The sequence below is a fragment of the Syzygium oleosum genome, unplaced genomic scaffold (assembly GCF_021117445.2).
Source record: "Syzygium oleosum isolate NSW1041296 unplaced genomic scaffold, Sole_v2.1 Sole_v2.03, whole genome shotgun sequence".
NCBI lineage: Eukaryota > Viridiplantae > Streptophyta > Magnoliopsida > Myrtales > Myrtaceae > Syzygium > Syzygium oleosum.
In genome coordinates this window covers 20,460,152-20,486,478 of record NW_026607487.1, presented here as the reverse complement: position 1 = coordinate 20,486,478, position 26,327 = coordinate 20,460,152, and the positions used below count along the sequence as shown (strand labels likewise).

General features: G+C 41.9%; 4 protein-coding genes and 1 long non-coding RNA gene across 10 annotated transcripts; 3 read left to right on the top strand and 2 right to left on the bottom strand.

The window, feature by feature from the left end:
• Window positions 1–288: 288 nt before the first annotated feature.
• On the bottom strand, window positions 289–4,220 carry LOC115683940 (LRR repeats and ubiquitin-like domain-containing protein At2g30105). Its single transcript, XM_030608610.2, has 10 exons — window positions 3,944–4,220; window positions 3,756–3,850; window positions 3,281–3,442; window positions 3,016–3,126; window positions 2,822–2,922; window positions 2,276–2,413; window positions 1,927–1,975; window positions 1,711–1,776; window positions 783–902; window positions 289–701 (listed from the first exon to the last, which is right to left on the bottom strand). Exons 1-10 carry the CDS (start codon window positions 4,140–4,142, stop codon window positions 591–593), a joined length of 1,152 nt encoding a protein of 383 aa, XP_030464470.1. The 5' UTR covers window positions 4,143–4,220; the 3' UTR covers window positions 289–590.
• Window positions 4,221–5,821: 1,601 nt separating this feature from the next.
• On the top strand, window positions 5,822–7,432 carry LOC115683773 (protein NODULATION SIGNALING PATHWAY 2-like). Its single transcript, XM_030608381.1, has one exon. It carries the CDS (start codon window positions 5,822–5,824, stop codon window positions 7,430–7,432), a length of 1,611 nt encoding a protein of 536 aa, XP_030464241.1.
• A 3,430-nt stretch (window positions 7,433–10,862) lies between these two features.
• On the top strand, window positions 10,863–15,745 carry LOC115683937 (probable inactive receptor-like protein kinase At3g56050). Of its 3 annotated transcripts, XM_056309961.1 has the most exons (11): window positions 10,863–11,123; window positions 11,219–11,354; window positions 11,469–11,607; window positions 12,330–12,401; window positions 12,514–12,657; window positions 12,749–12,889; window positions 13,079–13,686; window positions 14,098–14,214; window positions 14,297–14,487; window positions 14,591–14,723; window positions 14,887–15,745. In XM_056309961.1, exons 2-11 carry the CDS (start codon window positions 11,243–11,245, stop codon window positions 15,510–15,512), a joined length of 2,283 nt encoding a protein of 760 aa, XP_056165936.1. In that variant the 5' UTR covers window positions 10,863–11,123; window positions 11,219–11,242; the 3' UTR covers window positions 15,513–15,745. The 3 variants fall into 3 exon arrangements, with proteins under 3 accessions (XP_056165936.1, XP_056165935.1, XP_030464467.1); XM_056309960.1 differs by having other exon boundaries at window positions 10,863–11,354; XM_030608607.2 differs by lacking the exon at window positions 14,098–14,214 and having other exon boundaries at window positions 10,864–11,354.
• Window positions 15,746–16,274: 529 nt separating this feature from the next.
• Window positions 16,275–19,253, bottom strand: LOC115683939 (pentatricopeptide repeat-containing protein At2g30100, chloroplastic). The gene is made up of 2 exons (XM_030608609.2): window positions 18,058–19,253; window positions 16,275–17,297 (listed from the first exon to the last, which is right to left on the bottom strand). The coding sequence occupies exons 1-2, from the start codon at window positions 18,814–18,816 to the stop codon at window positions 16,524–16,526; spliced, it is 1,533 nt and encodes a 510-aa protein (XP_030464469.1). The 5' UTR covers window positions 18,817–19,253; the 3' UTR covers window positions 16,275–16,523.
• A 1,207-nt stretch (window positions 19,254–20,460) lies between these two features.
• Window positions 20,461–23,868, top strand: LOC130137774 (uncharacterized). 4 transcript variants are annotated; one of them, XR_008816196.1, is made up of 3 exons: window positions 20,478–20,737; window positions 20,805–22,050; window positions 22,148–23,868. It is a non-coding gene; the product is annotated as an uncharacterized LOC130137774 (long non-coding RNA). The 4 variants fall into 4 exon arrangements; XR_008816198.1 differs by having other exon boundaries at window positions 20,483–22,050; window positions 22,148–22,968; window positions 23,197–23,868; XR_008816199.1 differs by having other exon boundaries at window positions 20,461–21,262.
• The last annotated feature ends 2,459 nt before the right edge of the window (window positions 23,869–26,327 follow it).

The window sequence follows — 26,327 nt, the reverse complement described above, 5'->3', positions numbered from 1 at the left end:
CGTCCACTTTGGACCCTTTTTTGAAAAAATAACCTCACTTTAGGTACTGATTTGAAATTTTTCCTATAAAGATTGAATCCGTATTGCACGGGTTCGGGCAGTATCTGTTCAGAATATAGAAAATTTTAAAAAAGTCACCACTTATGCCGCTAAGTAGCAATCTTTAAACTCACAGCTTCGGTTTGGATGTGAAGACATTTTGTCATAATTAAGTACAACACGTCCACTGTTTTTTTTATTGTAGTGTAATAGTGCTACATACGACGGTCTGAATCACGCACAAAACCATTATAAAGCGAAACATTACAAGCCCTAACATTATACTACAGAATATCTCCTTTGGAGTGTGCATCTTCAACTCCCATACGATCACACTAAACAAAATAGGCCAAAGAGCCAAGACAAATCCCGACAGAAAATTGTTGCTATGAAGATAGAAGATCTTTCATTTGTTAGTGTGCCTGTCATATATAATCCATGCACGGGAAGATGTTGCCTTTGATGAAAATCAATACTCCATTATATCATTAAGATGGTCGACTAGCAAGATTAGAAATCCCCCATTTCCTGAAATCACAAGAATTGGATCATCACTTTTTATCAGCACTCTCATCGAATTCAGCAGAGCCCACAACTCGAAAATCTAGTTGTTTCTGATGCTTCGAGCGCCGACGTTCATCAAAATCTTCCCATCCTTCAATCTGGCCACGTAAGCTATTATGAGATGACAAGATGCCACTCATTGAATTACTGGATGGTTGTGGTAAAGGATGGGTACACACCTGACGGAGAACATCCACCGTGATTTCTGTGTTATGGAGGTCCAATGTAGAGAGCTGGATGCATGTAGTAAATAGCATGCGAGGAAGTGATTTGAGCCCATTGTTACTAAGGTGCAACGCCTGCACAGCAGCATTCATGCGACCAATCATCAGAAAATCAGCAGGTAAAGCATGCAAAGGCTGCATAGAGGCTATCCTTTCTACTCACGGCCAAGCATAGAGAAGCAAAAAGTCGACACCAATCACAAATAGGTGCTTGGAAGAATGCGAATTGATAGGCAGAAGCTACTAGAAATTTTACTTAAGTTTCCAAGGAAGAAATCTTTGAAAGGATCATAATTCTATAGTTTTTCTGTCATAAGCAGGACTCTTCAAGAACTAAGGTGACTTCCACTAAGAATCTAATCTACCTATCTATAAGAATATGACAGTTGTGAATGCCTATTTGGTGCAGCTTTTCCACAGCAGCTACTACTGTGGAAAAGGGTGCTACAGCTTTTATAAGCCGTATGGCTGTAGCACCTTCACAGCTGCAGCAGTTCTTTTGTAAGCTGCCTTGCCCAGTTTTGATGTGCTGCAGATTTTAAAAATATATAATCAAACAAACAAGTTGCAGCAGCAAACACCGCAGCACAACTACAGCATACCTACAACTTTACCAAACAGACAAACGCATGTGACAATATGAAGTATATGCATCCAAATCCACCACCAGAGTCCAAAACAAAAGCAAAAAAGATAAATAGATTACGAATCTTTTCCTTGCTGTATGCAGAAAGACCAACTTATATCTTCCCCATGTTTGTCTTCCTTCTACTTTCCTCTTAGGTGAGAACACAAGTAGATACCACAGTGGAATTGACTTTAAAAAATATGTAAAAGTTTTGGGGAAGGAAGAAACAGTTGGAACAAAAAGGAGGATATAGACCTTTAGGTTTCGCAAGTTGCCAAGAGTCTCAGGCAGTTCTGCCAAAAGATTTGACGAAAGGTCAACCTGCAAAATGTCATACTTCATCAAGAAAACCATACAATTTTACACGAGAAATGAGACCCAAACTGGATGAAGAAAGTAGACACTTTAAAATTCATGTTCTAAAAGAGCTGAACCATTTGACACGAAAAGGACAAGAAAAACCAATGTAACCTCTACAAGGGAAAAGCAGTCGCCAATCTGTGTAGGCAGGGTGCTTATCCTGAAAAAGTAGAAGACCCAACAGTTAAAAATACAGATCTAGCGCAACATCTTTTCCCCCCTTATCGAATCATTTCTTCCAAACACTCGATCTCAATTCCTAGCACAAAGATTCGAGGTTGCATTTGAGATGTGGTCTTTAAACTGAATCTGAAACAAATTTCAGAGTTCTTATAAAAAAGAAAATTGAACCTTTTACTTTGAAGGAAATGATACAAAGAAGAATATGGTGGTATATTGCCATCCCTTATTGATTGCCAAAATAAGTATCTGCACAAGAGATTGTCCTTAGCATATTCACCTGTTATTGTTGACCTTCAGCACTTCGAGCTGAGTCAAATGTCCTATTTCCATGGGAAGACTAGTTAGCTTGTTGTTAGCAACATAAAGTTGCCTCAAAGAACTTATAGCACCTAGTGCAGGAGGAAGAGCTGTTAAGCTGCATCAAACTGGCATCAGCACTGGAAGCTAAAATCCATAGAGTCGTAAAGCAAGGAATACCCTTAACAGAGATCAACTTCTAGAAGAGGCAATGAAAGAAGGGTGGAAGGGGGGGAAGAAACGCTCCAAGTAATGTGGCCCCAACAAATATTTGAGGAATTAAATGGAAAGCAAGAACAACTATTATTCCGGCATCTATTGGGACACATACTGCATTAAGACAAATAAATCAAGCTCAGATACAGCAGCCATTTCAATCAAACTGGATCCTCTCCCATCCCTGTGCCAGTGACTGCTAAATTTTACAGTCCAAACGATCTCATATACCACCACTAGCATATGCAATGGACATAACACGTGCTCCAGCTACTCTGCTATATAAACTCATTAGGAAAGGCCTACTCACTCATTTTGATTCATGGATAGAACTGTCAGAAACTTGAGAGATGATAGACCTTCCCAATTAATGGATTGATCAGATAACCCATTAGCATTCATGAGCAACTTCTGCAAGGTGTAGATGCACAGGGAAAGGAAGTTTTGATGAAGAAATGCTACTGAAAATGGAGTAGAAATGACAGGGTATGAAGATTTAAGTACCTGCATGGAAGTCAAACTACCAATTCGTAGAGGCACACATTCAAGAGAGTTGTTAGAGATATCGAGGATCCTTGTAGAAGGTCCACAAGCCCACACCTCATCTGGTATGAACTTTAAGTTCCAAGCATCAAGAACAAATTAATATAAGTTTGGGAGCTTAAATGTGAATCTGATTTGGTAAGTAAAATCAACTAAATAATCTTGAAGCTTTACGCCTCTTAAACAACGACTTTTCTTCTTCAAGCAATAAGGGAGTCATTAATACCTCCAGATTGCGTTCAGCCAATGCAACAACTCCAGTGATTTTCCACCGTTCCAAATGCGTCTTATCAACAGTAGCCGCAGCCTTTTCTTTTGCCACATCGTAAGAACGGTTTGTCCCCCTTATAATTGGCTGAGCTCGCGCTGCTTTCAAAATGGGACCTTCCTGTTAAAAAAGAGTCTACCACTTCAATCTCCAGAGACCCACTAATCGATAAATCCCGGGGACAAAAAAGGGCTCCCTATGTGAACATTTGCGCTCCATGCTCAACATTTTTGTTAGCCGAAAGACAAAATTTTCAGGGATACCAAGGGCAGATAGCAATCTAAAGACCAACATTTTGAGGCGAAAGAAGCTGAAAAGCTCTAAAATGAATGCATTCACGTGAAACAAAAGGCAAGATTCTGCACGCTACAGACACGATCAAAATCACAGAATTTTCAGAAACCAGAAAAGGGGAACGCGGTAAAAACAATACCCCTTGATGTAGCCCTTGGGAAGCCATGAGCATGACCTTGGCCCCACTCTTCACCTCCGATGCCCTCAACGTCATCGAATCGTCCAAAATCTTCCCTTTAATATGAGCACATTCAAATCACGCATGATGTCGAAGGAGACAGGACGACATCGCGGGTAGTAATTTAGAAGACGGAAGACGAGACGAACCTTTGAAAATGAGCTTCTGCCCACGAGGGAGGACGTTGGTGAGGAGCTGGAGGAGGGACTTGACATCTTTGATCGACGAGTCCGGCGACGTAGCGACAGGTATTGATCTTCCGCCGAACTTAACTGTAATACTGATGTTTGCGTCTGTGTCCGAATCCTGATTGCTACTCGGAGGAGGAGTCTGACTGCGATCTGCCATTTTTTCTCGACTCTCAAGTTTGTGTTGTGGGCTTTTTGATCTCTGCTCTGTATCTCTTCCGGAGGAAAGAAGAAGAAGAAGAAGAGGGGAAAAAGACCAAAATAGGCTTGTCTAGTGATTTAATTTGGGATAACGACACAAACAGTCTCTGAACTTTGGCTCAATGCGTAATTTGGTCCCTGAACTTTTAATTTATTCAATGTAGTCCCTGAACTTTAACCCAATATTCAATGTGATCCCTGAACTTTCAATTTGTTCAACTTGGTCCCTGAACTTTTAGTAAATATTCAATTTAGTCCCTGAATTATATGAAAATGTACAATATAGTCCATGAACTTGAATTAATGGAAGGACTACATTGAATATTTTTATAAAGTTCAGGGACTATATTGAACATGTACCAAAAGTTCAGGGACCACATTGAACAAATTGAAAGTTCAGGGACCATATTGAACATTGGGTTAAAGTTTAGGAACTATATTGAATAAATTCAAAGTTCAAGGATCAAATTGCATATTGAGTCAAAGTTCAAGGACTATTTGTGTCATTTTCCCATTTAATTTTCATTATTTTCCTAGCTCAGTAAGAACACACGTTAGACTATAGTGCGAGATAATGTAAAGTTCCACGGAAGATAAAATTGTGCATTATTTTAACTAGTGCGTGCATCGTTCCGTATCGGCAGGGTATATAATATATGTGTGTGATATCATATAAAGTTTAAGGATTAATGAAACTAGAGCGTCTTTTTATAGGATGATTAATCGTAAGTAAAGAAAGTAAATGAAAATTAGGAAAAGATTGAGTGTGAGCATGAATTAATTGAAACCGAGTTGCAGTTTGAGAATGGAGATGTTCTTGCATTTCAAGGATGAGGCACCAAGAAGACTAGTCTCCGACACGACTATCCTCCAATTTATGCTTGTTGGTATCGGACAACCATGAAGCTATTTAATTTTAGTGTTGCGGGTTTTAATATTTGCGTGTCCCTTTAGCATCTTAGGATATTGGCTACTGAAGCATGAAGTTCCAAGGATCCGGTCCATCTTATTAAGGCATGGATCGATCAACTACAGAGATATAAATCAGAATTTATGCGTTGCTTCAGAGTTGAATCAAATGGGCCAGATGGTCTCACTCAGGCACTGAAACATCAGGTTGGACCAATATTTTAATCTCTCTCTTTCAAGGTGGGTAAGTTTGACAGGATAGCAGCAATCGTGCCTCTAATATAATACCTTGAAAGAGATGTAGATGTTGAAAGGCTCGTCCATCCATCAAATAAACAATTCATTAGCGGAATAGAGTCCTCATCGAATGAAAGGGTTCCATGCAATCCGACCTGTGTTTTGGCATCTTGGAATTTCTAACACAGACATTCCTCTTGCCTTGAATGACGATCCTGGTCATAGACAGCATCAAGAAATGCTTTCTCCTAGAAGCTGCCAAAGGAGGAAGATGCCTCGAATGGGGAAACGTGAGTCTGTGGGTCTGTGGAACAGAAGAAGTGTGGAGAAAGTGTGGACATGCAACGCTAGCCGGACTCTGATACAACTTTTTTAATGTTTCCTTTTCCATCAGCAGTTTGGTTTCTAGCGTATGATCTAAGCCATAAAACGTAGCAAATCCTTAAGGCCTTGACAGACCAAGCCCTTCTGATCAAAATCAATCAGCAAAAGATGGAGACTGAGTGTGTTCACCCCTTGTGGCTGAACTACGATTTCACCGCCTTCTCGCCTTTTCTAGCGGTCGAGCTGGGTTTCCAGGGCGTGCATGCTGAGATGAGCAGATTCGAGTTTCATTCTCCGACTATTTCCATCGAGGACTCACCTGATACTTCCTTTTCTGTACCGCTCTCTTCGTCTACAGGGGAGATTGGAGCTTTACCTTTCCAAGACGATGATTTTCTAGCAGTCGTTCCAGAGGAACAGTACTCGCTCAACTTGCCGGTGATCGATAGCAGTTTCCCTGATACGTTATTGGTTGATATGGTTGATGAAGCATGTGAGTGGGTGCCAAGTGCAAGCAATTCTTCTTCAGAATTCACTGAAGAAGATGATTCATGGACCCTGAACCTCACATCAGTTGAACCAACTTTTAGCACCGTCTCAGCTGAAGCATCCATCGTCCTGCCTAGCCAAGATATGGAAGTTGATGACCAACTGAGCATTTTCCACCTCCTTAAGGCCTTTGGAGAGGCCAAAGAGGCTGAACAACAAGTACTAGCAGGAGAAATCTCAAGACGATTGAGGGAAAAGTGTAGTCCAATGGGCACGACCCTTGAGCGTGTCGCATATTACTTGATCGAAGCTTCAGATGGTCAGGGAGACTACCTTAGACAGTCCATGAAGAATTTGGAGGCAGCATTTCATGCCTTCTATCAAATATATCCTGTTGGTAGGTTTGCTCATTTCACTGCAAATTCTCTAATTCTAGATGCAATGCCTGAGGATACCAATGAACTACACATAATCGATTTTGACATTGGCAAAGGGGTGCAATGGCCACCTCTTCTTGAGGAACTTGTAAAACGAGGACAAAAGGCGGTGCGTTTGACATCACTAAGGTGGGTGGAAGAAGATCGAAGTTGTGGCTCAGACACAGAAAGGCTTGGAGGGATAAATAGGCGGATGACCGAACATGCTCAATCGCTTGGATTGAGACTAAAGATGGAGGAAACCAACATACAAGGCCTTGTAGCAGAGCTAAACAAGAGCAGAGGGAGGGAATGGCTAGCTTTTAACTGCATGCTGGGGCTCCCTCACATGAGAAAGGGGAGGAACGTCATCAATCATGCGACCGAGTTTCTAAAAGTGGCCAAGAGTTTTATCAGTAGGAGTGACCAAGGGGTCGTAACTGTTGGTGATGGGATTGGCATGGAGGATGATGCAATGAGAGAGAGGAATGGATATGGAGCTTTCCTTGAAGGGAAATTGGTGGACCTCCAAGCCTTGTTCGAATCGATGGAGCTTCATTTTCCAGGTCCTGGCGAATTCACAGAAGCAAGAATGGCTTTGGAGTGCCTCTTTATGGGTCCTTATGTGTCTTCCCTGGCAAATTATCAGGATTGGGAAGAGAGTGGTGAGACAAATAGAGCTGTAGTTTCGGAGATGGGGTTGAAGGCTAGGAAAATTAGCAAAAGAGAGCACCATTTAGTGGAGGCAAAAGAGCTTGTGAGACTGGGAGGTGGGGAGAGTTCATATTGGGTCAGAGTTGAAGGGGCTGAAGAGAACCGAATGGCATTGGGCTATAGAGGAAGCACTTTTATTAGAATTTCTAGTTGGACATAGTTACGTGTGAAAAATACTACATTCATTCATCGTATTAGTGGGTACATAATGTAAACAGGAATGCATCAATACACATTCATTTAGCAGATGATATTGTTTTCTCCCTCTATGCTGCCAAATGCATTTAATCAGCAATGTTCAAGAACCAATAACTATTAATGAACTACAACGTGAGAGGGCAAGCAAGCCCGTGGATGTTCAAGGCCCATCGAGATCCTAAAGCCCCAGGACAACAATTAACACCTAGATTTCAAGCTAGGCCCAGCAAAGATATTCATTCACTAACCAGAAGAGATGGATGGGTACTACTCCTATTCCACCTCACATCTTCTCGGATTTTGCTGATATGCATCTGCGAATGGGGAAGGACCACAAGCCCAGAAGGCCACAAGTCGTTAGGTGTACGCATTAAAGAAGATACAGAAAGCAACACTGCAATGATTGATTGGCCTGGCCTCTCTCGGTGAGTGCGAGCGTGTGACACCCCAAAGCTTTGCTTTTACGAGCAGTCTCCACAACCTAGACAACTCCCTTTCAGCCCCCCAAGAAATGGAACCTCTACCGATTATTCGATTCTTGTACCTTTTCTTTTAGCTTTTTTTTCTTCCTATGTGGAGAGAAATTCACCTACTAGTCTAGACCCACCAAAATAACATTGACACAGCAATATTCAACGAAGTGTTAAGCCATCAAGATTCGAGACTCGGCTCACAAATTACAGAGAAGAGTGTAGGTCAAGCAGCCAAAGTATGCTTCTTCTGATACAGCAAAGTCCTTAGAAATTCAGCAGACCGCGTGAAACTTGGGCCAAAAAGGTAAGCAATAAGATACAATCCAGTTGGGATATGGCACGACAGATTCAATGTCACAGGTTGAACAGGTCGCAGAGCATTTTCCAAATGACTTCACGAGATTATTTAAAGGGAAAAAACAAATGGTTTGACAAAACGAGGCCCGCATCAGATGAGGAGTCTCAGTCTCACTCATCATAAATGCAAAACCTTTGTTAAGAAACAAGATTGAGTAATCAGGAGCAAGATCATACAGACGAGGGCCCACTTCGACACTGTTAAAAAGAATGGTGGTGATCCGGTCGGGGATCTTGCTGTTATTCCCCCATTTGTCGATTGAGTATAATAGATTAGAGGAGAGGAACAGAGAAGGGTCCTCATGGGATAATCCGACTATATGTGACAGATTTGCCCAACAAAAACCAGACAAACATATGCGACCAAAAAGGTGGAGGAAAATCGTGTATGGTGGACTGTCTGATTCCGAGTTCTCGCTGCTTCTGTTCTGATGTCATACATACACAGCCCCCCTCAGCGAAATGGCCCTCATAGTTCCTTTTCAACCTTATATTATATCACTCTTTTTAATGCCTGAGCTACTAGCTAGTTGAAGATCGTGTACAATATGGGTGGAATCTGTTTCAGTGTATTCTCAATTCAGAGTAAGGCTTATAGGAATCCATTGCGAGACAAATTTCTATGAAAGTGTGTGCAAATGGAGTGCAATCTTGCCAACATTCCCGTTCTTTAAGATACCCAAATCACATTAGAATCGGAAAATTTTTAACTTAATTTTCTCACTGGGTTTTGGGAAGCCTTGGCAGAATATGTTGAAGCAGTAGTTATAAAGTGGATGTTTATCCAACGTAGTGGGAAGAGCAACCGTCGCTGTTGCTTGAAAATGCAGTCTCAATCTATTGCCAGAGAGGGAAAAGCATTCCCTTGTTTTTGTTCATGTACTTTAATTTTTGCCCATCACATTGGGGTCTCAATCATACACTCTCAGAAGATTAGAAGTCTACATCGTCTTATTCTCTCTGCCGATCAGAGAGTAGAATCCGTCCGCTGAAGACTTCTCTTCGAAGCCATGATTTCAATACTGCAGTCTTCAGATGCAGGGAATCCGCCTTAATCAGCATATACTTTAGTGGGGTCTCGTCAGAACTGCTGCAATCCACTAGTAGACACTAGTTTTCATTCCTTTTCTGCATCTCGATTGAATCCGTCCACTGCTTTACTCCATAGAGGATGTTACATAATAGACTTTCTTTCTCTGGATCAGCACTCTAGTATAACTCGCATGGATTATTGCTTCTGCTACTCTCGACGCTTGTTGTCGTGGACGGTCCAGCATAAATCTAAAGTTTACTACTCGTTTTTCTTGAGTATGTGCGATGGGAGAAACTTGTGAGCTTGCAAGAGATTAACGGGCGTATGTCCACTGAATTATTGCATGTAGGATTCAAGGAACGTTCCCTTTTAACTTGAGCTGTGAGAAACTATTGCGTTCCAGCAATCGGCAGAGCTCGTATCAATGAATTGAAAGGCGTCGGCAAGGTACAAGTTCAAGCTTCCTAATTTTCTCCGCGTCGGCTACAACAGGGTGAAAGTGACGGCTTAACTTTGGCTTTACAGAGTGAAAGGCAATTAAGATCTGTATTTGTGCTTTTTGACATTATTATTTGTGCTGGCCAAGCTTGCATGATTTCCCAGAGTTTGTAGCCCTTTTCTTTATGAGTTAGCTGACGCAGACCTGTTCCAGTAAAATACAGGATCTACAGAATAAACAAACCAACGAGAGCCGATTAGTTAGGTAAACGAGGCAGAATGATGTCCAAAGCATGGTTCAAATATTAAATTCAAGACCATATGGGAAGAGGTCAACCAATGCATGTAATGGGAAGGAAGTGCGACATGTATTAAAACCCCGACTTTCTCGCATTCAACACCAAACGCTTTGCACATTATTCTCGGCACCAGATGTCCGAAGAATAATGCAGCGCGCACATGCACACGACCTGGTATGCTGATGATGCAGCAACAATTGTTTCACATACAAAGCTCACCAAAGACTCTATTGCATCCAAAGGCAGACCCATTCGCATACATCCGCAAGAACTCGGCTTCCACTGAATAAATTTATATTTTCTCTCAATGAACTATGTTTTACTTTAGGGATTATTACGCAAATGGTCCCTGAATTTTGCCCAATGTGCGATGTGGTCTCTGAACTTTTAATTTTTTCAATGTGGTCCATGAACTTATGGTTAATATTCAATGTGGTCCCCGAATTATTGTATCTCCTGATTCAATTTAGTCCTTGGATTTTCGAGTCCAATAACTAATTTGAAAATGTTCCAAAAGTTCATGAACCATATTGAACAAATAAAAAGTTCAGGGACCACACTACACATTCGATTAAAGTTCAGGGACCGCATTGAACAAATTAAAAGTTTAGGGATCGTATTGCATATTTGGGCAAAGTTCAGGGACTATTTGTATTTGTATTTTTTTTTTTTTACTTTACTTTACTTTATAGACCTAACAATGGGCAGGAGTAAAGGATAAGTCGAAGAGCGCGTGAGGGGCACGTGGTTGTGGGTTGCCGGGCGTTATATAATAATACCGAGACTGGTTAAAACGACACGCTTTGGGAACAGCGCAGGCGTCCGCCTAATTGCGGCGCAGAAACATTAAAAAACCAGTTTCTTCAGTTATTCTCGTTCTTTGTTCTTGGGAGTCCTATGATGAAAAATTCACCGACGTAGCGGGCAGACGCGGTTTCTTCTCTCCCTCTCCAAAACTTAGCTTGCACCTGCAGAGACTCCATTACCTTGGAGCTCCTCCTCTTCGCATTCCTTTCCGGTTTCCGGGCAGGCACTCTCACGCCAACAAAGTTGGTAGCTTCTCAGCCTTTTCTTTTTTATCGTCTTCTCTGTGTCAAAGTTGACAAGAATACAGAAGCCCATCTTCGTCCATTGTATTTTGGACAAAGCTTGAGTGGGGACAACAAGGAAAGATGGGCGGCGGGTTGAGAATGAATAGAGCCAAGCTCCGAATCGCGGTGGTCATGGCGGTTTTCTTAGTCTGTGTTGAAAATCTGAGCTTCTGTTGGTCTCTCAACAGTGAAGGTAGGAGCTTTGTATATATGTCCCTGGCTGTTATACTCTCTGTTCTGTTCTTTATCTTTTTGAGGGGAATAATTAATATGAATTATGAAGGGATTGAGATGGGTCACAACGCAGGTGCAGCATTATTAAGATTTCGCGAGGGAGTGTCGAGAGATCCCTATGGGGCTTTATCGAATTGGAAGGATGATGTCGGAGCAGTCGATCCCTGTTCGTGGTTTGGCGTGGAGTGCTCCGACGGACAAGTAGTGGTCCTGTGAGTTTGGCATCTAACTTTTTTGGCTTAATTAGGCAACATGTGAGGATTTACGGTGCCGTGAGAATGCACGCTGATAGCATACATAGAAAAGCATGCTACATATGTTTATGCAGCTTTCGTTCATACATTGACCTAGGATTGAAACGGTTAGTTTCTTTCGCTGTGGATGATCATTGAAGAAGTCTCCGCTGCATTTTCAGCATATTGGTTCTGGTAAATCTGGAATATGTCAACTTGTGCAGTGGATGTATGGTCACAATGCTTCAGACAAAGGAAAAAAGCATCCATTTAGTCAGTTTTCTTCTGGAAAGAAAAGGAGAAAATTCTTCAGGGTAGAATTTCTCAACGGCGTTGCTCCGACCGTGCCATGGATGGTCTGCTTATTAATGAACACCTATGCTTTACGCCTTCTAAGAAGTGTAGATCATGGTCTAGCTAGACGCTGCAATCTTTCAATTCAGTCACACTAACAATTCTCAATATCCTTTTCCATGTATCTCCACAGCTGGTCTGTTCATGACATAGTCAAAGCATTTACAGCTGCTCAGAATTTAAGCTTTAGATCTGGATTAGATGCTTCTTTTCCATCTTCCTGCCAAAATTGCAGTTAATTATCTGATAGATAATGATTATAATTCATCTCCATTTTTATGTTACTGATTCCTGCATTTCTGAATTTTTATTCTTGATCTAACTATTTTGCCTCGCGCTCCATGTAGGAACTTGAAAGATCTTGGTCTTGAGGGAATGCTAACTCCTGAACTGGGGAAGCTGACTCATGTAAAATCCATGTAAGCATACACATGCTGCTGGCAAAAAAGAAAAATTGATGCATGCTCATAAATTTTCGATACAGGACCGAGAATATAGGTATTTAATTTAGTTTTTCTCCTTTCTCTGCAGTATTCTACGCAATAATTCTTTCTGGGGAAAAATCCCTGGGGAGATTGCAAAACTGAAGGAGCTGGAAGTGTTGGACTTGGGATATAACAATTTTAGCGGGTCTTTTCCGTCCGAGCTTGCTAATGATCTGTCCCTCACAACCCTGTGTGTTCATTAATTCCCCGTGCCATACTTTTCCTTCTAAATCAGAATCTGCTGGATCTTGATTGAATCGATTGCTTCATTTCTAATGCAGATTACTTGACAACAATGAGTTCATGGTTTGTACTTCTCCTGAAATAGATGAGCTGAAGACGATCTCTGAATCACAGATGCATGGAAGGCAAGAAAGTAATCTTGCCATAGGAGCGGACTCTAACGGCATGTCTATTAACTGGTAAGAGAATCGGAGCTCATAGCTGATATGGTAGTTTCTTAGCTTCATTTTTTACTTAATATACACTCTTTACACCAGATGTTCAGTTGGGATTTGACATAAATCAAGGTCAAACTATTACTTTTTAGAGTTTTCACAATCCTATTGGATTTGTTTCTCATTATTGGTGATTTTCAATATCCACTTCAGGAATGGTGTCCATCCTCAAACTGCAACTTACAGGAGGCAGATACTGGCGACAGAGGCCCCGACACCATCCCAAAACAGCGGGGACAAACCTAATAAGAAGAGTTCTGAAGCATCGCCATCCGCTGCTCCGACACCTTCATCACATGGTCGCGAGTCATCTTCACCATCGCCTTCACCAAATTCACATTCAAGAGCACCATCAAGGGGCCCATTTCTCTCACCAGAATCATTATTTGCTCCGTCACCCTCCCCATTGAAGCCTATCCACTCTTCCCCGTCAGAATCTCCTCGGAGCATCTCTCTGACTCCTTCACCCTCACCAATTATCACACCTGTTCATGCACCGACGTCACCAGAGCATCCTGTTGTTGCGCCCCCGAAGAACTGGATCACAGCGCCTCCTCCTGTTTCAACTTCCGGTCAAAATCTTAATACTCGCTCCAACAGGAAGCATCAAATGGTGATAATTTCTGCTGCGGTAGTTGCAGGGTCAGTGGTAATCTTAATCTCAGCTGCTGCCATTTTCTTCTTCCAACGCCATAAGGTGGTCACAGTGAAACCTTGGGCCACAGGGTTGAGTGGGCAACTGCAGAAAGCTTTTGTAACAGGTAATCATTGTTCTTGAGGGAAACAAGGCCATACGCCAATAGCTGTAGTAAAAGTAAAAACTTCCAAGCAATTAGTTTAGCAATTCAGTAGAAGGCTAGAAGCATAAGTCTATCAGCAAGTGGGTTAGGATCTAGAATTCATTATAGAGAGTTCCAAGAATGTAAGACCGGGATACATTTGAAGTGATGCATCTGAACTATTCTGACAAGAGAGTGAGAGACTAATCTTGCTTTCCCAAAACTATAAAAGCTCTAGCATAGAAGATTGATCTTGTGATAGCACATATTTCTTGAGTAACTGAACCTTCTGAGGATAGGCTTGAGAAAATAGCAGTTCAGAAGAAAAGCCACTTGTCTTTGCCTGTGATATCTGGTCTTTTTCACTGAAAAAGGTTATGATTATCCTAATAGGGTCAAATTTTGGATTCCATAATCTACGTCATAGGAAAAATGAAGGGGAACTCCCACCCTCCTTTACTGTGTGGCACATATACAGAACAAACTTCATCTTCCAGTCCTTCCACTCAGGTGCAACCGTGCAAGTATTACTCAACTTTTATGGACCAATAAGTTTTTCTTGTCTGTTAATAGTGGGGTGTTTTCACTTCAGGTGTACCAAAACTGCAGCGGTCTGAACTTGAAGCAGCTTGCGAGGATTTCAGTAATATAATTGGCACTCTATCGGACGGCACAGTTTACAAAGGGACATTATCTAGTGGAGTTGAAATCGCTGTGACATCAAGCGCAGCTGCATCTCCTGATGACTGGTCAAAAAACTTAGAATCCCAGTTCAGGAAGAAGGTAAACGAGCAACCCTATTTATCTGCTCCTTTTGAGCTAGAATCTTGTGGAAGTTAAACATTTACACTGAATTGCTGAATATTTGGCTTTCGTCAATCCTCAGATAGACACATTATCAAAGGTGAACCACAAGAATTTTGTGAACCTCATCGGATTTTGTGAGGAAGAGAAGCCTTTCACGAGAATGTTGGTTTTTGAGTATGCCCCAAACGGAACCGTCTTTGAGCATCTGCACAGTAAGTACTTTTGACTTATGAACATCCTTGTATCCAAGTAATGAGATATCAACCAATGGGAAAAAGCATGGACCGATTATATGGGGTTGGGCTTATGCATTACAGAAAGTCGAATCCCGATGGTATCTTGTTGGTTTTGATGATTCTTTTGTACATCATGCAGTCAAAGAAGCGGAGCACCTGGACTGGGGAATGAGATTACGGATAATTATGGGCATATCTTACTGCCTCGAGTACATGCATGAGCTGACACCGCCAATAGCACACGGGAATCTGCAGTCTTCATCCGTGTACCTGACCGAGGACTACGCAGCTAAATTATCAGATTTCAGTTTCTGCAACGACTCAGTAGCCACAAAAATTGGATCAGCTGCTGTCGAATTCTTGGAAACACGAACAGTCAATCCAGAGAGTAATGTGTACAGCTTAGGTGTCATTTTGTTTGAAATAATAACCGGCAGGATCCCGTACCCGATGGAAAATGGTTTTCTAGCCGACTGGACATCTAAGTGTCTTAGAGGGGAGATGCCCACAAAAGATATGGTGGATCCCACTTTGAAATCTTTTCAAGAAGACGTGCTCCAGAAATTGCTTGCAGTGATGAGAGAATGTCTCAATCCTAATTCTCACCAGCGACCAAGAATGAGAGAGGTCATGACCAAGTTAAAAGAAATCACAACAATGGAAGCTGATGTAGTTTCCCCAAAATTATCCCCCCTTTGGTGGGCAGAACTTGAAATTATGTCTACAGCATCAAGCGAAGAGGTGAAGTCTGAACCTCGGGGGTAAATTATAAGATATGCTGCAGGTCTTCAATCTTTTACCTGGTTTCTCTGTTGGGCATCGGAAGCAGCTTGTGCAGAGCATACGCTAAGTATATTTTTTAGAGGTTTGCGGTACTTGTAGATAAATGAAAATGAATATAGGAATCACTCTGGTTTGCTTTACTTTCTGCAATGCAAAACCTGGTTGTAACGTCACTCGCGAGATCATGCCAATAAAATCACCAAACGTTGTTTTCTAATATTGGCCATTGTTCTCACTCCCTTGTGTTCTAATGCTTCCCATTACTCGGAAGCTCTTCAATTTTGGAGAGCATTTCTTCAGGAAAGACCAATATCTCCATAAAGATGAGCTCTGTTGGATAAAAGAAATTGTTGCCCTGGTTTCCATATTCTCTTGCAGACCAAATAACAGGTGGTGAGGATAGTCATCTGTATGACTCCTTGCACTCATAGTGGAAGCTATTGTTAAAAGACATCCAGCAGCTCAGTGCTTGCTCAAACTGCAGATCACACAACTTTGGTTTTGGCTACCCGAGAAAAAGTCTACCAACTCAATTTCCACATCAACTCCAATGAACATAACCAATTGAGTATTGTGCACCAGATATATAGCTCCATCTGTTCATTACATAGCAGAAGGACGGTGCTTTACGAACGGACTAAAGCCATATTAGCTCACTAAGCATAAGTTGTAATAAGTGAATAGAGACAGCAATGCCCATAAAAGCAACATAGAAGACGAGTAGAACTATTGTATGCAAAAATATACCTGTGGGCCGTAGCTCACGTATTTGTGTATTAGACAAAATATATACCGAACAATTCCTCATGTTTACAGACACCACTGTGTAGAAAGTGTGTTCATTTTGTAACCAAGACACTGATACATTGTACAAAATTTACAAGGCGAGAAACCAGAGCTAAACAACTTGCAGCTAGCGCTGTATCCTAAGAAGTCATTGACCCCAAAAATAAAGTCGGATAGAGGAGTCTCTGAGCTCTTTATCTGAACCATTTAAAGCATCCGCACGATCCAAAGCTTATGTTTCTTAACATAGACATACACCAGACAAGGTCCAATTAAATTGGCATCGGAAAGGCGTTTGCATAGCTTGAGATAAGCACCCACATCTCCTGATTGTTGAATTCTACTTCTCAAGCCCTGCAGCACAGCTGCCCGGTCCAAATAGTCTGGATACACACCCAAGTCAAGCATTTTAATTAGAGCATCGGCAGCATCATCAAGGTGTCCACCTTTAATATAACCTCTCAACAACCACGAGAAGGTTCTTTTCTTCCGCATCGAACTAGCAATCTCCGTTCTAGTAAGCAAGCGTCCTATAGCGTTGACCTCCTTCTGGGAAGCACAGATAGCTAAAACAATGTCGTGAAGGTCACTATCAGCTTCCTTACCCACAAGCTTCATTTCCCAAAGCTGTCTTTCTGCTTCAAGACCATGACCGGCACATATGTACATGGCAAGAAGCCTCTCATGAACCACTCCATGAAGAGAGGAGCTTCCCTCTTCCATGACCCATTTGGATAAGCAGATGCCATCAGCCAGGAGATCTGACTGATACTTCTCAATTGGCGCAATGTTTTCAACATCAAGATCAGCAATCAAACCATCCTTAGCAAGTCCTTTCAGCCTACGTAAGGCTTTAGCAAATTCATTTAGCTCTTTAACCACAGCAGTCATTGCAATGAGATAGCTGTAAACCTCCGGCCTTAGCCCTGATTCTCTGAGATGTATCACCAATTTGACCGCATCCCTGTAGTTGCCGTCAACCTGAAATATACAGAGCTCAGGAATTAAAGTTTGGTAAAAGTCCAACCAATTTTCTTGCCAACCAGAGTCACCAAGGTCAGGATTCCTTTGTTATATTTAAAGTACAAGCTTTTGCTAGGGCTTAGCATTCAATTAGTTCAACATGGTAGCCAGGTAGGTTCAATGTTAACCCCAAGAAATAGTGAAGTAAGAAAATGCTGAATATTTAATGTTCATTTTGCTGGGACTCAAAAACGGAGCAGCTGCATCTTGTCATTTCTCGAGTCGCCTACAGCTAAAGATAGGTGTAAATGCAAAAAAAAAAAAAAAAACAAAGAGGAGGAAAAGAACATTTCACATGCTAAATTAGGAACCAGCTGATTCCAGAACCGATTGCTCTAGTACCCGCTTCTAATTGCCATGAGCTCATTAGGGCTGGGTAGGTTCACAATTCTGCCCTCAGAACCAACCCTGCCCATGCTCACAACAACATTTCAATTATAAGTGACATCCTTACGCCACAGTGACTATGTTACATGACCCCGCTATGTGATTTTCATATATAACCCAATGTAACCAGTCAAAAATATCCACGCATCCAGCTACTAAAGTGATGCAGAAAGTCATTGAACACATTCCCCCAATACAAAAGACTTGCCCAGACTGCTGCAGCAAGAACTATAGCACCCAAACCCACTTAACAAATAACAGCCTATAGTTACTAATACAAATTTCTATTAAACAGGACCATAAAATCAGAAAAGCAATCACACAAGCTTACCATCATCTTCCAAGCCAGATACCCAGTTGGGCCTCCTTTATGACCCTCGCCATCATCATCTGAATAAGCAATGCCGCGCCTCAAGACTTCCTTGACAAACAGAATTGCCTCATCCTTCTTTGCGACCTCCCAGTACAACGAAATCACCTTCTCGATCATGCTAAAGCTAGGCTTTAAGCCGACACAGTCCATGTCAACCAAAAGGTCAACCACGTCACCAACATCATGCGCTCCTTCAATCAATTTCTTCATCCAACCACACATTAGCGCAACCATGAGCTCCATGGTCTCCTTATCAACCCTATTCTCCTTCTTCAACCACTCAAATACCTCAAGTGCACACCACGAGTCCCTCCCCTCTTGAGAGAAGTACACAAGCACTAACTGCAATTCCCTTGCCGAGAGACGGTCATTCATATCTTCAAGAACATCGGATGGCTCCCTCGTCATCCGCTCTAATTCCTCGATTGCCTCGAAGAACCCATCGCTCATTTCATCTTCATCATCACTTGTCACGAATTCTTCCAATTCCAGAGACTTGGTCAGCGAAAATTCGCGGAACCTTCTAGGTCTAGTGGTGAAAAAGGGATGATTTTTTTGGCTGCGAATTCTCGATGGCATTCTCAAGTAGCAAGCTAGGGTGCGATTCTGCTTATATGGAGTCGCAAAAAGCTGATGGGCAGCCGATTGATGTGAAGAGGACGGGAAAGGGAAACATCTCAACTTCGTGGAAGGAGCAAAGCCATATGCAGAGGCCATATTATCAGTCTTCCTTAGATGCAATCCTTCGAAAGATGAAAAATCTCGACCCAAGAGATGATCGAGCCACAGATAAAGAGCTGTTGTTACGTCGACTTCAAGATTGGAGACACCAAGAATTAAAGCTCACGTCAACAGAGGGAATTCTCGAGAGCGAAGAGACACTCAGTTGACTAGAATTCACCTCAAAAGACTGGGGCTTTTGCTCGAGTTTCTCAGCACCCAAAGGGTGAAGTAAAACTCCAGCAAATTGGAAGGAAGGACAATTTCAAGCATATATTCCATTCATTGATTGGCAATTACAAAATAACTGATGTAGCCCAAGAGAGAAATGCTAACCGACGCCAAAGTGAACGGTGAAACAGAGACCAGAAAACTGACGGGATTAAGGTTCTGGTGGGAAGCTCGGTGGTCTGCTCATAGTGAATAGTGAGGACGAGGTCGTCTTCGCTTCAATGGCTGTCCTTTACGTTTCACTGCAAGACAAAAAAAAAAAAAAAAACTTCACTGCGACACTGTCAGACTTCGGATTTCGGACTCCGGACAGTCCCGGTCGGATACTTAGATCCGACCCATTCTTCTATGGGCTTTTATTCTGGTTCACTCGGTGATGACAGGAGCCCGCTTATTCTCTAGAGTGGTCCAGGTCCGGCCCAACCTAGTAACGTGGCAGATCATGGCCCAAGTTCTAGTTCGTCTTCCCTTGAATAAATATCGATAAATTGGTTTGTTATCAGTGTCTTGTGGTATTCGTTTGCTGTCATAAGGTGTGGTTTCAATAAGCAAGGGGAGAACACATTGGATGTGAACAATAGTGTTTGATCCTTGAACCTGTTCAATTTTTCTTAGGATAGGTAGGTGATTGGGTTATCATTCTGTTTTCTGAGTTCAATCTAATCAAATCTTTAAGCTTACATAACATTTCTAATCTACTCGCTTTGACCCTAATTTCGATTAAAGATCATAATTCATAATCAATTTGCATGTGTCACGGGTCGATTATTTGGGATCGGAATCGTGCGGCGATTGCTTGCTCTGGGAGAGAATGCTTTCTATTGCTCTATTTGTTTGGATGGATATAAATGAGGGGATGACAGCCCTATTTATACAGAAGCCCTTCTCATTACAACAATTGATTACCTTTCGATCTAACGGAAGAGATTGCATCTTCCCATTATGTCGAGAATGCTTTAAACTTGGTGCATTTATCGTATTGCCCGCCCTTGAAAATATTTTAGAGGACTTTTGAAACCCTACGCATCTTGGTTGGTTTTCTTGGATCGAACACGGTCCTTTGTTCATGGGAAACTTTTTGTTCAACTTGGTGTATTTATTAATATCTCAATTCAAAGTTTCTAGACATCGCTACTTTATGTCTTATATTAAAAAGAACACGTATATATTAATTATTTATATTTATATATTAATTATTATTCTTTATTCTATTCCAAATTCCATGAACATGTATTGGTCATGTCATTACTAAGGAAATATTTCAATATCTATATTTAGATATTTAATTATTGGGAAGGTAGTTTTAATAGCAGAAAAAGAAATATATATTCTCTACTTTATCTGCGTATCCTTTATAAACATGCGCCTCATAATTTTTCTAAAAACTAACAAAGAATCACTGTAAAGCCACTCATGTGAGGGCACGTGTACATGACAAGACGACCTCCAAATTCATCAGAACGCAGGCGGCAATGGAGCAGAAAACGGTTGGTCGGCTTAATAGCTATTGGGAAACAAGGGCTGATCATGAGGGATGTTCCCGAAAGACGCATCGGATGTCCGTGGCAAGACCATTCAAGATGCCGGTGACTAGCTTCCCCGCTGCCTAGTCCGGCGGCATCACTCTCTCGATTCTCTGGTTGTGTTGTTTGAAGACACAGCCAAGCAGTGGCCTCTATCTGACCAGGTTCGGATGGGATTACTCCCTCCTCCTTTGCTTGTTCCCTGAATTCCTGCTGATGATGCTGTGTCAGGATGCTCGGATGTTTCGTTTAACTCATGAGGCCAAAGTTTATTCGTATCTCAATGCAGTCCCTATAAACAAAACAAGTTTGTGGAGCCATTGCAGTTCTCAAGCTGTTCATTACATCTAAATCATCTTGTTTTCCTCATTTGGAAACCCAAAGCATGTGAGCATCGGATTAGCTTCATGCTTTGCTGGCCACTGTTCAGGTAATCTCGCGAGTAAACGACTTCTTCAAAATTCTGCTGGATTATTTGTTTGGTGAAGTGGCCATTGCTAATGCATTGCAGTCCTGGGCATCAAGGTGCCTTTTAGCTGCTACAATTCCAGGGCTTAACGTCGTACTTGTGCTTGTTGTGGGATCTGGCATTTGGAAACTTTAGGCGACAGTGAAGTCTGTGAGAAGATCTGCGGACCACAGCATCATAACTCGAGTTATTTTGTATCTGCGTTACATTGACAAAAGAAGTAAACTCAGATTGCATTGTTTACATTACCACAATCAGAATATATGTTACTTACATCAGTTATTTGATAAGTGATCTACTCTGTCAAGAGGTTCAATCTAATGGTTTCTTCAGATTTTCGTTGTTGATCAGTTGTCTGTCTCTTTTTCCATTTTGTTTCCGCAAAGCTTTGCTTTAACTTCTGAAACTGAAATCATCTTCATCTCTGTTTCATAGAAATTCTTGAGGGCCACTATTCTATGCTTCCACAATTAGGTTCGCTTGTGCATATAACTGGACGACTTTGCCAAGTGCAATTGCAGTAATATGCAATGTCTGCGCTGGAGATGGCGTAGTAATCTTAACTCCCATTTTTTCTTGTGTTGCGCCGGCATGTTCGATAATGTACTGCAAAATAAAAGGGAAGATGTACTGAGGACTTGTTCAATGTCATGGGATGTGACCCTTGCCTACTTGATAAATACTTTTAGAGAGGTTAATGCCAAATTTGATATTGCATGAAGGTATCTCCTTCATTCAATAGATGATATTTTCCTTGGTCAACGCTTAGATGATACATAGATATCAAGTGTGTGACATGGTATGCCTTTTCTTTTAGTGGAATGTTGATTGGTCTCCTTTGCCCAAACATCCAAAAATGGAAAAAGGGCAATCTTATGCTAAGACACCTGTTTTGCTTGTTTTCATGATGGAAGGCAGTTTGGGCCATCATAAAATTCCTTACAACATTAATAAATTGTCAGCTGGTAGCATTGCAATGGTCTCTGCTGGGTTTTTAGCATACCTCTGGTAGTATTTCACTTTGATTATTTATTATTCAGCATTGACCGCAAACTAAAACCTGCTTGAGTCTTGGCCTGACCGGTGCAATATGCTTTGTTTACAGGTTTATGTCTGATTTTTCTTCATTTGGTTAAAACCAGGGAAGTTGGGACATGGTTTCAGGTTTCTTGATGGTCTCTCTTGCATCTGCACTGATGGAATAACATCCTCTGAGTTCTGAGCTTGATGACAGTCTCACAGTTCCCTTAACTTCTATATTGGCGGAGCCTTGCTTTTTAGGTCAGAGATTGGGAATGCGTCTTGGCTAAGGTGACATTCATTATAGTAGGTAACGCGAGTATATTACACAAAGTGCTATAAAATTTGCAGCATTTGAGTATTATTTACCCAGAAAATTTACTCTCGCGCCGTGTCATAGTTTGCACTACTATTGTGTACTTAAGTTATTCTTTTATTCTAAATTAGTACAGCATTGTGTTGTGGGAAATTCAATTTTTCTGTAGATAGAGGTTTCACATCACATACTTCCATTCCAAGAGATAGGAATGTGCTGGTGGACCTGTCAACACTGCTGCGTGTGTTTTCCTCAGAAATTTAGATTGAATTTAGTTTCCCCATTAACTTGAGAATCGCTAAAATAAAATTGTGATCGAGGACGCGATAAAAGATGATAGGCGCGGGACTGCCCGACAATCTAGCCTGAAAGGAGTAGCATCAGTATTTCATATCAGCTGCTTTAGAGATTTTCTTGCTAGCTACTTCAGAGAGTTCTTCTTTGAGCTATCTCCAGCTTTGCATATTTTACAGCACATCAGGTATAGGGAGTTGTTCCCCCGGAGAAGACTGCTTTGGCAACAGGAAATGAATTGAAAGCTAGAGAACTGTAAGAGGATATAGGAGTTCTTATCTTCAGGAAACTGTGAGGTAGTAGCAAGAATTGCTATGCTTAATTGTTGTTGTAGTAGCAAGAATTGCTTTGCTTAATTGTTGTTGGACTCTCTCCCTCATCAATGCAAAACAAGCTTGCACAGAGTACATAATTTACACTAGCAAGAAGCCGTGTGAATTTTACCTACGCTTTCTGTCAAGCCAATGTGATAGTTTTAACAGAGTTAGTAGCTCTATAAGTAAAGTAAACCGACACACATACAGATAACATCTAAGAGAAGCTGTAGCACCATATCTCCAGCGAAAGAAAGAGCATGCTGCTTCTGCAGAAGGTAGCATGTCCTCTGCAGCAGGGAAGCAACGATTGGTCCGCATCCATCCTGTTATACTACTGACTACTTCGAGAGTAAAGGGGAGGGAGGGAGCTCTGGATGGTGGAGTCAGTGTATCCTGATTCTGAATTCCTTGCACTCTTGAGACGTGGAAGAACGATGATGAATATGAGGAGTAGGGAGAAGACGAGGAGGAGCATGAGCATCATGAGCTCTCCATGAAGGGCATATCGACTGTCGGGCGAGAAGCGAAGCTCATCTTGCAGCCCCGGTGGTCGTGTGTCGGGAGGCATGGCCGGCGAGGTCCCGGGGACACCGTGAGAGGAGAGGAAGGAGGTGGCCATGTCAGTCTCACTCGCTCTTGCTTCGCAGTTTCTTTCCTTTCCTTTTCAATGCATGTTGACTCTAACACACACACGACAAAACTTGGAGAGCCTTGTTTTCACATCTCACCCGAGCCCCATGGGACGGAGCGCGGGGATTTAAAGTCCTGCAAGTAAAGCGTGGGCCTGTTGGGAGGGATGGACACTGACACAAGGCTCTTTCGTTGCTTTCCCCTGTGTCTTTTGTCCCTTAATATCACAAACTTCAACACATTTCTTGCTCTAGCCACTCATCCGCTGGATAGCACTTCTGGATTATGAATCCCCGGATTGTGGGGTACTTCTACATTCCTTGTCGTTTTCATTATCGCCCTTCTTGAATTCCGAGCAACTCGGGGGCCTGTTGCATCCACGGGTTTTTGGGCGAACACGATGTCGTGACTGTAAAACGTATAGTAGGACTCCACTCCGATGTCCCCTTTTACATCCGGAGGCACAAGAATCGGCTTTGCATCGTTTTTGCATTTTTCGTCGTGGATTCATAGCTGTGAGAGATCATAAGATCGCAGCCGTATCGTGCTGTTTACACTTGAGGGGATGACATGATCAGGGACATCAAGCATTAAGGTTCTTAAGCTTAACACAGTTTCCTTCATATCGAAGAAAGGAACATTGCAGGGTTGTAAAAAAACAGGACAGCCTTTCACACAAGACCGTGCTATTTTAAGTTCTAGCTTGTAACGAGGGAAAACAGAACAGAACCGGAAATTTTCGGGGCGGAGGAGAGGATGACAAGAGTTCTGTTTTGAACAATTATTTTTTGGTCCATTAATCGACACGTTTTTTTTTTTTTTTTTCATGTTATGCCCAAGATTTTTCTATGCTAGGGATTAACCCGATGTGTAACATGTGTGGCGAGAATGTTTTGATTGCGATGCACATGAAAACGTCATCACGCGTGGAGTACTTCAAAAGAAACAAGAAAACTTAGGGTGGAAGAGAATTTTCAATTTGAAAATCAATGTCAACTCTTAACGATGTGGTCCATAAAACCCACATGATTAATGATCGAGATGATATTGGTCTACGTGATATATATGTCATGTTTTTTAAATTAAGTCCACATGACACGGCTAACTTTATCCCTAAGTTGAATTCAATTGATCTATAATACAACCAAAACCCGTTCCGAACACGAGTTGCGTTTTTAAATAAAGTCCCCCATGCATCCGTCTTAAGAATACGAGAACCCGAAGTTGGAGTAATTTAATCCTCTTAACTTGGTAACATCAACTTCTCTAGTCATTTTACGTCCATCTTATTCTCTTCTAGTTCGCTCATCATTTTATGTCATGTTTGCACGTAAGAGAGGAATTAGTCACAGTAGGTATGTCGTTTAGATTATTGATGGTGTGAAATACCGCAGAAAGGTGAGACCTACGTCCATTAATTTTAGGGATAATAACACAAACAATTCTTATATTTTGGCCCAATATATAATGTGATCTCTGAATTTTAATTTGTATAACGTAGTTCTTGAACTTGGTTCAATGTTCAATGTGGTCATTGAACTTTTGATACATATTCAATATCATCCCTGAACGATATAAAAATGTTCAATATAATTCATGCACTTAAATTAATGGAAGGGATTATATTGTAGTGCAGGGATTATATTGAACATTTTCATATAGTTCATGGACCAAATTAAACATGTACCAAAAGTTTAAGGACGATATTGAACAAATTAAAAGTTTAGGGACCATATTGCATATCGGAGAAAAGTGTCAAAAAAGTCTTAAACCTTTTGCATTGGTGCCAATTTAGTCCTAAACCTTTTTTTTGGTGCCAATTCAGTCCTAAACCTTTTGCATTTGTGCCAATTTAGTCCTAAACCTTTTTTTGGTGCCAATTCAATCCTAAACTTTTTACATTGGTGCCAATTTAGTCCTAAACCTTTTGTATTGGTGCAAATTCAGTCCTAAACCTTTTTGTGATACCAATTCAGCCCTAAACCTTTTGCATTTGTATCAATTCAGTCATAAACCTTTTGCATTAGTGCCAATTCAGTCCTAAACCTTTTGCATTTGTACCAATTCAGTTATTTCCACTAATAGCTATTCACGTGTCGAAGGACTGAATTGGCACTAAAAAAAGGTTTAGGACTCAATTGGCACCAATGCAAAAGGTTTAGGATTGAATTGGCACCAAAAAAAGGTCTAGGACTAAGGCTGCGTTTGGTTCAGCATTGGGAAGGGGCTTTCAGCCCCGAAAGCCCCTTCCCAAAAATGCTGAACCAAACGGTTAGCATTGAGCATTGAAAATGCTCAAAACTAGCATTTTCAATCTTTGAAAGCCCAATCTTGATCGGGACTAGCTTTGGACTTTCAGCCTTGAACCAAATGCCAAAATCATTTTTATACTTCCCAAACTACCCTCACTCAAATTTCAATATTCCGGCTTTGCCCTCTCGTTACTGTTCATCTTCTTCACCAAAGGGACTCCGGCGAGGGCAAAGGGCCGGCGACGGCGAAGGTCCGGCGAGGTCGCCCGACCCAGGCGACGGCCGCCCGGGGTCAGGCGATCGCCCAGGCGCGGCCGCTCGGGGTCGGGCGGCGCCCGGAGTGCGGCCGCTGGGTCCCGCGACCTCAGGGCGGCCGTCGGCTGGGGTCGCGACCCAGGGCGGCCGTCGGCTGGGGTCGCGCGACCCAGGCGGCGTCGGCTGGGGTCGCGCGACCCA